Here is a 9,165-nt window from a genome sequence, read left to right as displayed (position 1 = left end):
CAGGACCTGTCGGCGTAAATCGGAATTAAACGCCCGCGACGTCTCGTTCCAAGTGTTATGACAAAGGTTCCCAAGATGTGGCGGCATGGAAGGGGTCTCTCCCGTGCTGATGCTGCTGGTGACAGCATCTCCAGTCTCCACTCCATCCAATGCAGGAGATCATGGATGTGTTCCCCATAAAATCGTGGAATGGCTTGGGTTGGAATGGACCCTAAAGTTCATCTCATTCCAACAACACTGCCATGGGCAGGGACGCCTCCCACTGGACCAGGTTGCTCCAATCTCATCCAGTCTGGCTTTGGACACCTCCAGGGATGGGGAATCCACAGCCTGTCTGGGAAACCTCTTCTTCTACTTCCTCCCTGGACCAAGGAATCCTTGGGCTGCACAGAGTTGATGAAAGAGGAGCACTCCCATCCCCTGCTGCTGTTTATCCTCACTCCCACCTAAATCCCAAGCCCAGATCCACAAACACATCCCCGCCAGCTGCCCTTCAGCAGTGGTCACTTGGGAAAAGGGTTAAAGTCTCAAAGATCTGAGGTTTCCCACTGCCAGAGAGCAGCGTTAGATGGGATACAGGGAAGAAATTCTTCTTTGGGAGGGTGCTGAGGCCCTGGCACAGGTTGCCCAGAGTAGCTGTGGCTTCCCCATCCCTGGAAGTGTCCAAGGTCAAGTTGGGCTGGGCTTGGAGCAACCTGGGATAGTGGAAGATGTCCCTGCCCATGGCAGGATGTTGGAACTGGATGACGTTTAAGTTCCCTCCCAACCCAAACCATTCCATGATTCTCTGCCCAGGCCTTTTGGATCCACACACCACGGCCAAAGTGAAAACTCCAAATAAATTTCCATCCACCCCTCAAATCTCTCCTGGTGCCAGCAGGTTTTTCCTCCCATCCAGCTGATGGAATTGGTTGTCCTGTCTCTCCTGTTGTGCTGCACCTTCATCGGGATGGGCTTCACTCCTCTGGAAGTGGGCCCTGACTCTATGGTGAGGAAGAAGATGGTCCAGTACCATCATTTCCATAAATCTGAACTCCTCCTCCAGCAACCAGACAGGCAGGATGAGCCCCACGGGAGCAGGGAATGAGCCGGTACTTTGGCACAGCCCTCCCAGAAGGAGTTGGCAGCACATTCCCTTCGCATTCCCGGCCTCTTTCCCCCTCTCTTCCAACCGCTCTTCCCTTTATGTAAATGGAAAATAACAATTAGTTTATTTTTGCTTGTGCAAATTACAGCTCCCAGGGAGCCGCCAGCTGCCAGGGCTGTGCCGGAGCCGTGCTCCAGCCTCGGCCTTTTCCATGAATAAATAACCTGGTGGGGGTGGGAAGATGCTCCCTCTGCTTTCCCTCCACTCTCATCCATGGAAAGGAAGGATTGGAGGGGGGGTGAAAACCCAAGGAACCTTTGGGTTTTGTGGTGTGGGTAATTAAACACTGAGCTGATGAATTAATTGGGAGCTTGGCAAGGAGGGATACGGAGCTGTGGGGATGGAGAGGGGAACAAGGGCATTCCTAGGCACTGGGGATGGTGACTCCAAGGAAAGCTGCGCTTCCCAGACAGCTGAGATAGCAGAGGGCAGTGGCTGGCAGGATCTGATCACCTCCGGATCTGGGGACTGGAATGTTTCCCACTTGGCAGTGGAGCTGTTTTCCCTGCACACACGTGGATGTGCATCCTGCATCCCACAGCCTGCATCCCATATTCCCACCTCCTGCATCCCATATCCCACTTACTTATCCCAGCCCCTGCACACACAGCGATGGGTATGAGTTGGAATTGCTGGGATTTTCCAGTGTTGCATCCTTGATGGAGTTTATCCGGTCAGGGAAGGGTGGGCTGGGCAGTGCCAAGCTCCTTCTTGATCCTCATGATCCAGCTTCCCTTTCCTCCTGGATCAAGGGGAAGTGACAACCAGCACACAGCTCGCTGCAGGGAGCATCCCATATCCCACATTCCATATCCCATCTCCTGTGCCCCATATCCTGCATCCCAATTCTCATATCCTATTTGTCATTTTCTTTATCCCACATCCAATATTCTCCATCCTGCACCCTATATCCCACCATCTGCACCCCACATCCGATGTCCTGTATCCCCACACCTGACATCCCACATCCTAAATCCTGCACCCTACTTCCTCCATCCCACCTCCTGAATCCCACTGCCTCCATCCCACATCCAGTGTCCTGTATCCCTGCATCCCCTATCCCACATCCATATCCTGCATCCTACTGCCTTCATCCTACATCTCCTGTCCTGTATCTGTGCATCCTGCATCCCACTTCCTGTATCCCATATCCCTCCTCCTGCATCCCAACTGGATCCAACCATCCCAATTCCCACAGCAGCAGCAGCACCCCTGGGTGATGCACTGGTGACTCACTCAAATTTAGGGAATTTGGGATAAAATCCCAGCTGTGGTCCTGTACATGTTACGCACGGGGGACTTCCATGTCCTGGATTTCGGGAAGGACCTCACTTCCTGCTGAGTTTAGGGATGACATCAGTGGAACTGGGATGTGCTGGCTGGGGGAAGGCTGGAAAAAAGCTGGAAAAAATTCCAGCCTTCAGGATGAGCCGTGCAGTGCCAAAGCCACGATCTCATGGCAGAGCTCTGTTCTACCAAGGTGATAAATGGTGATAAATTTATTTTATGTAAATATGTTTTTATATAACATGGGCAGGGCAGTGTTTGTGTCCCAGGGATGCAGGAATATTGAGGAGGCAGCCATGCACGGAGCATGGAAAGGAGGGAATGTGCAAAAATCCAACTCTGGCTGAGCCAGAATATAAAGATCCACTCGAGCCAAAAAAATTCCAGCTCCAAACCGAGCCCAGGCTCTGCTCACAGTGGCTCAGCCCTGAGCTCGGAGCCAAATCCAAGATTTTCTTTTGTCCAGGATTAATTTGGCTGACATCCGAATTAATTCCTCCTTTTTAAGTGAACATTACCCCAGATTCCTCCCTGCCCAGCAGCCCAACCTGCTTCCACCCCAGGACTGAATTCCATGGCTGGAGTTCTCACCTTATGGAGACGTCAGGATTTGTGGGGATTTTGTGATCTGTGGGGAACACCGGAGCGGTTTTTGGGACAAACCTGTGAGGTGGGAGCATCAATAACGGAGGAGGAAGGAGCAAGGGACACTTAGGAGATGCCGCATTGATCCTCTTCTTGTGGTTTTCCGCCCGTTTCCAGCGATCCCGGGAATTCCTGCTTGGAGGTGGCACAGAGCACCCTGCACCGCTCCAAGGGGATTTTGCCAGGGGCTGTGACCGATCCCGAGCATCCATGGATAGTGTGGTCCAGAGTACTGCTGTGTTTGGGAGTGAGCATTCCTCAAAAACACCCCTCTGCCCTGTGGAAAACCCATGGGCTGGGAAGCTGGAGGAATTCCAGCAATTTCCCAGCTCAGCGATGCCCACGGGGCCTTCAATGGGCAAGTAAAGCTTGGAAATGGGGTTAAGGAGCTCTGCAGGAGGGGGGACATGAAGAGGACCCCCAGGGCTTGTCCCCGTGTCCCCATCCCAAGTGCCAGGCAGCCCTTGGAGCATCCTTTTGGATTGGGCTGCTGTTTTCACCCCTGGAAAAGGTTGAGGACGGAGTTGAGGATGCAGGAGATGCCCAGGATGAGCGGAGGGACTGCAGATCCTCACAGGAAGGAGAGTGTGGTGTGTCCTGAGGTCCCGCTGCAACCCCATGCAGACCCCAAAAAAGCAGCAGGAAGATGGAGAAGGAAGCTCCAGCCCCGCTCAGGGATCGGGAAAAACGAGGGAAAAGCTTTGAAACCAGGTCAGAGTGACCCCAAACGCCACACGTCCTCCTGCAGCAGACATGGTGGCACCTGCAGACATCCGCAGTCCTGCGGCACACGGGTGACACACGACCCCGTCCCGCCACATCCCCATCCCAAAACATGTGCCAACACGCTTGGAATGCACACACATGATCCCACAAATATCGCAGCCATCCCAAAAAAACGCTGCAAGCCCAAGCAGGGACCACCCAGACACCCCCCAGAGCCCAGGGTGCAGGGGAGGCTCAGCCCCAAAAAGGAGACGAGTCATGAACCAGCCAAATTTAGGCTTAAAACCACTTTAGTTTTTATTATTTGTTCAGCAAAGCCAAATCACAGAGAGGCGGGAGCTTCAGGAGCACGGAAAAAGTCAGGATGATGGGGCAGAAGGGTGCAATTCCACTCCCAAATCTCCCAAAAGAACTGTGGGATGGGGTCCCCCATGGAGGGCCAACATTAGTGGGTGGCAGCAACACCCTGTGCCCTGCTCCAGCTACTAGGGGATTTCAAGGAGGGTTTGGGGGGAAAAAAAATCAGTGGGCAACTAAAAAAATAAATCACAGAGGCGCAAGGAATTGGGGATCCCTTCGGGATAAAGAGGAAGGGATGATACCTGGATTGCCAAAATAATCTGGGATCTTTCCCAGGTTGTTGCACCCCAAAATAAAACCAAAAGGAGAGGGCGAAGGGGAAAATTGGGAATCCTAAATTGCTGCCTTAGCTCTGCCATGGAAGTGGGGAAAGGATTGCGGAGTAGGAGACGACTGCAGTCACCTCACGGGCACCCAGCCGGGTCCTGGGGTGACACCCCATGGGACAGCGCTCCCCCAAAACCCCACACAGCCCCCAAAGTCAGCTCTGCTTCCCCAACCAGCCCCAGGGAAAAGGGGCAGTGACCCCCAGGATGTGCCCACGGGGAACGTGGATCACGGGAAGATCCGGGAGTGAGAATTTAGACTGCGGGGACTGAGATCGCCAGGCTGGTTTGGGGAAGGTAGCAGCGCCAAATACCTTTTCCTCCCCAAATTCTTATTTGGTCATGACCAGGCAGCTGGATGTGTTTTCCCCCAAAGAAACATGCCAAGAGAAAGGGATGTTGGGAGGAAAATTAGGGGATAACCCACCAGGAAGCTGTGATTCACCTCCAAAAAATTCGAGGATGCGATGTCCCGCCAGCGGCTCTGCGGGTTAATTTTATTTAGAGCCAGGTTTGCAAAGTTTCCCTGGATCTAAATAAATACAGGAATAAGGGGTGAATCCCCCACCTTCCAAACCCCCCCCCTTTTTGTCCAAACCTGGGACAAATGTCCCTCTTTGCATCCCAACTGCCATCCCAAAATCCAAGTCAGATATTGAGCCGAGCTCAGGCTGCTCAAAAACCCTCTGGTCACAAAATGAGACACCAAAAAGCTGGAAAAAAAAGACGAAGAAAAAGGGAAGTGAGGTTCGGGGGGTGCAGAAAAGGCATGACCAGAGGGTTGTGGAGTCGCAGGCACCCCAAAAATCCCGGGAAAAGCCAGGGGGTTACACGAGCACGGCGGAGATTTATGGAAGCAGCAGGAGGGAACACGCCACAGCTTGGGGACCTGCCACGGCTGAGCCTGGGCAAAAATATAGGACAGAAAATACACCTAAATATTAAAAAAATCACACAAAATAACCAAAAAAATATGCTGGACCAAGGGCTGTGTTGGAATTTGTCCCGCTGAGTCCGGGAAAAGCTGCAGCCGCGCTCGGGGTTTGCGGCACAGGGAGAAATATCCTTAAAAACAGTCCCAAAAAACCCCAAAATCTCAGTAAAATACCAGCCCAAAAGCTTGGACTAGAGAAGGTGTGGGTTTGCTTTGTTAAGGGGTCCTTTTTTTAATTAAAAATTCGAAAGGGAGAAGCCAAAAGAGGAAAGAAAAGAATCATTTATTACCGTTGAAAATCAAGCCAGCGGCTCATTGGGACGGTGTCGGACAAGCTGGAACCAAACTGGATCCGGTGACTTTCCAGCAGCTGCAGGGACGAAGGTCTCCAGGACCCTCCAGCCGGGAAAGAAAACCAAAACCACCCAGAACCCGGCTGGAAAAAAACAAAACAAAACAAAACAAAACAAAAACAAGGCAGGAAAAGTGAAAAGCCAGAGTTCAGCGGGGCAGAGGCGACGCTCAACACAGGACTTATCTCAGCGGGAGCTTGGGGAAGGTTTTGCATCAACACCGGGAATTAAAAGGGAAGAATAAACAATCCCCAAACAAAATCCCGATCCTCCGGGACCCCCCAAAAGTTCAGAGAAAACCCGACCCAGGCTCTAGTTGAATATAAGTTTTTATCTTGATGCAACATCATTAAAACCGTCACAAATCGAAACAACAGGTCGTTAAAAACACTTCGCACGATCAGTCCCTAAAATGCACCAGGCTCCCGAGCTCGCTTTGTCCGCAGGACCCTTTTGTTTCCCCCCAAAAATTGTTTTTTTAATTTTTTTCTCCTTTTTTAAATAAGCAACTCGTTAAAAAAAAAAAAACAACAAACAAACAAACCCGCCCCGCTCCTCCGCGCAGGATCGGTCCCGCTTTCGCTCCAACGATTGCACGAATTCTTAATCCTCTTTTTTTCCTCTTGTTTCCACAACAAATAATGTGCATTTTCTTGCCGTCTGTTTTTTCTTTTTTTTTTTTTTTTCTCCAAACATCGAGGTTAAAATAAGATTTTCCGTTTCCCGAGGGTTAATAAATAAATCTGGTGCATAGTGAGATAGCAGCCAACCGTTTGCAGTCCATATATTACTATATTGCCTTTCAGGTCACCCTAAAATTGTTACCTCTTCCCCTCCCTCCCCTCCCCACTATTTTTAAGAGCATAGATAATTTTAAATCTCTATAAAACAGTATTATTTCACCCAATCGATTCCTGTATATAGTGCATTCGGCTTCTTCCCAACATCGTTAAATTAACTCGGATATTATTTGCATGCTATTACATACAAACTTTTTAAGACTCGTGTATTTTTTTTTCTCTTTTCTAAAGGATTTTAGGGTTTTTTTGTCGGTTTTTCTTTTTTTTTTTGTTCATTTTCTTTTTCTCGTAAATCACCAAGCAAAATATAGGCTCAAGGAAAAAAAAAATAAAAGGGAAAAAAAAAAGGCAAAAACGAACTAATTTTCTACATATTTACAAGGGTGAATAAGTTAAATGTGGCTCAGGTTTGCCGGCCGGGAATGGGGGGTGGGCGGAGGGGCCGGGCAGGGCGCAGCGCTGCCGGGGACCTCCCCGGCCGATCCGTGGGGATCCCTCGAAGAATAAAAATCCCAATGGAAGGGAAAACCCGCAGGAAAAAGGTGGGGAGAAGCCCACCTGGATGGAGCTGATGCTCCCGAGAAGGGGGGCGGGTGGCCGTACACGTCCCGCATGCAGGGCTGCCCCCCACTCCCCCACCCCGGGACCCCCCACCCCGAGTCCCGATGGGTGGGTGCGTGGTGGGAGGGAGGGAGTTCAACTGCCCCTCCCCAAAATTTCAGTGGGGACTTCATAATATTATTTTTTTTCCTTTTTTTTTTTTTTAATATAAGCGGCGGGTTTGCTCTTCCCCGCATGAAGGAAAAAAAAAAAAAAAAGAAACCAAACAAACAAAAAAAGGGGATCCCACCCCATCCCACCAGCCCGGCTCACATGAAGAAGTCAGCGGTGGCTTTCGGGGCGGCGGATGGGGAGGGCTCCCTCGGGAAGCCCCGGCCGGCCAACTTCTCGTATTTTTCTTTGTACAGATCCCTTTCCTTGGCCAAGCGGGTCACCTCCTGCTTGAGCTGCTCCACCTGGCTCTGCAGTTGGCATTTCTCGTTCTCCAAGATGTGCCTTTGCTGGACCCGCTTGTAGCGGCAGGATTGAGCGTAGCCCCGGTTCTTCAAGGTCCTCCTCTTCTGCTTGAGGCGGATCACCTCCTCCTTGCTGAAGCCCCGCAGCTGCCGGTTCAGCTCCCGCACGGACATACTCACCAGCTGATCGTCGGAGAACCGGTCCTCCAGGCGTAGGTGGTGATGATGATGATGGTGATGGCCGGGATGGTGATGGGCGGCCGGCGGCAGCTCCTCGCCCCCGAAGGGTTGAGGTCGGAAGGGCTCGTACCCTTGGTGGTGATGATGATGATGGTGAGGGGCACCGATCAACGCCTCCACCGCGTCCTCCGGCGTCAGGTTGAGAGCTTCGGGGTTGAGGTGATGCTGGTAACCCGACATCCAGTACAGCTCCTCCAGCTGCTGTTTGGAGCCCAGGGAAGCGGCGGTGGTAGCCGAGGGGCCGGGGGCCGGTTGCCCGCCGGGGCTGGGAGCGCAGAAGCTGGGCGAGGAAGGCACGGAGGAGCAGGGCGTGCTGAGCGGGGTGGACGACAGGGACCCGGCGGGCAGACGGTGGCACAGCCGCTCCGCCTCCGCCGGCTCCTTCTTCACCTCGAACTTCATCAGGTCGAAATCGTTCACGTACTCGATGGCGAGGGGGCTGGTGGGCAGCTCCCCGCTCATGGCCAGCTCCGAGGCCATCTCAGTCCATGGAGGGACCGGGGGGGCAGCCCCCGGGCACCGCCGCTCACCGAGGGTCCCGCGGGCTTCGGGAGCCTCCTCCGAGCGGGCTCCGGCGCAAGCGGCTGCCCAGACCGGGCTCCGGGACCCTCCGATGGGGCTTTGCCGTGGGCTTCAGCGGGGCTCCGGGACCCTCGGACGGAGATCTGCTGCCGGGCTCCGGGACCCTCCGGCGGGGCTCCGCTGCGGGGCTCAGCCGCGCTCCGGGAACTCCCGACGGGACTTTGCGGTGGGATTCAGCCGGGCTGCGGGACCTTCTGACGGAGCTCTGCGGTGGCGTTCAGCGGGGCTCCGGGGCGCCCCGACCGGGATCCGCTGCGGGGCTCAGCGGGACGCTCCGATGAGACTTTGCGGGGAAGGTTCAGCGGCGTCCGAGATGGGGCTCTGCTGCGGGGCTCAGCCGGGCTCCGGGACCCTCCGCCGGGGCTCTGCTGCGGGGCTCAGCCGGGCTCCGGTGCTCGCCTCCAACGGGACTTTGCGGTGCGGTTCAGCCGGGCTCCGGGACCCCCAGCCGGGGCTCCGCTGCTGGCTGCGGTGCAGCCACCTCTGTCCGTCGGGGCTCGGCTCCGCTCCGCAGCCGGGCTCCGCTGCTGGGCTCCGCGACCCTCCTCCGGCCGCCACGGCTCTGCGCTCGGGTCGGGCGGGCTCCGCCACTGCCTGCGGCCGGTTCCCAATGGCGAGGAGCGGGCAGCGCCCTGCCCGCCCCTTCCTGCCTCCCCTGGCACCTGCCCCGGCCCCACCTCCCCGGGCTCCGAGCCTTCTCCTGCCTCCTCCTCCTCCTCCCGCCGGGACACAGCGCCCTGGGGGCGGGG

The 9,165-nt window shown here is 54.4% G+C and overlaps 1 protein-coding gene across 1 annotated transcript; it reads right to left on the bottom strand.

Moving 5' to 3' along the window:
* Positions 1–4,679: 4,679 nt before the first annotated feature.
* Positions 4,680–9,165, bottom strand: MAFA (MAF bZIP transcription factor A). Its single transcript, XM_066209309.1, has 2 exons — positions 5,716–9,165; positions 4,680–5,395 (listed from the first exon to the last, which is right to left on the bottom strand). The coding sequence occupies exon 1, from the start codon at positions 8,312–8,314 to the stop codon at positions 7,448–7,450; it is 867 nt and encodes a 288-aa protein (XP_066065406.1). The 5' UTR covers positions 8,315–9,165; the 3' UTR covers positions 4,680–5,395; positions 5,716–7,447.

This window comes from Chamaea fasciata, unplaced genomic scaffold (assembly GCF_029207755.1).
Source record: "Chamaea fasciata isolate MVZ Bird 193981 ecotype frontalis unplaced genomic scaffold, bChaFas1.0.hap1 SCAF_1, whole genome shotgun sequence".
In the NCBI taxonomy this organism is placed as follows: Eukaryota; Metazoa; Chordata; class Aves; order Passeriformes; family Sylviidae; genus Chamaea; species Chamaea fasciata.
Note: the sequence above shows the minus strand (reverse complement) of the source record. Positions and strands in the feature narration are given on the sequence as shown.

Coding starts and splice junctions, on each gene's coding strand:
- MAFA (XM_066209309.1), bottom strand. CDS start 8,314: ATGGCCTCGGAGCTGGCCATGAGCGGGGAGCTGCCCACCAGCCCCCTC.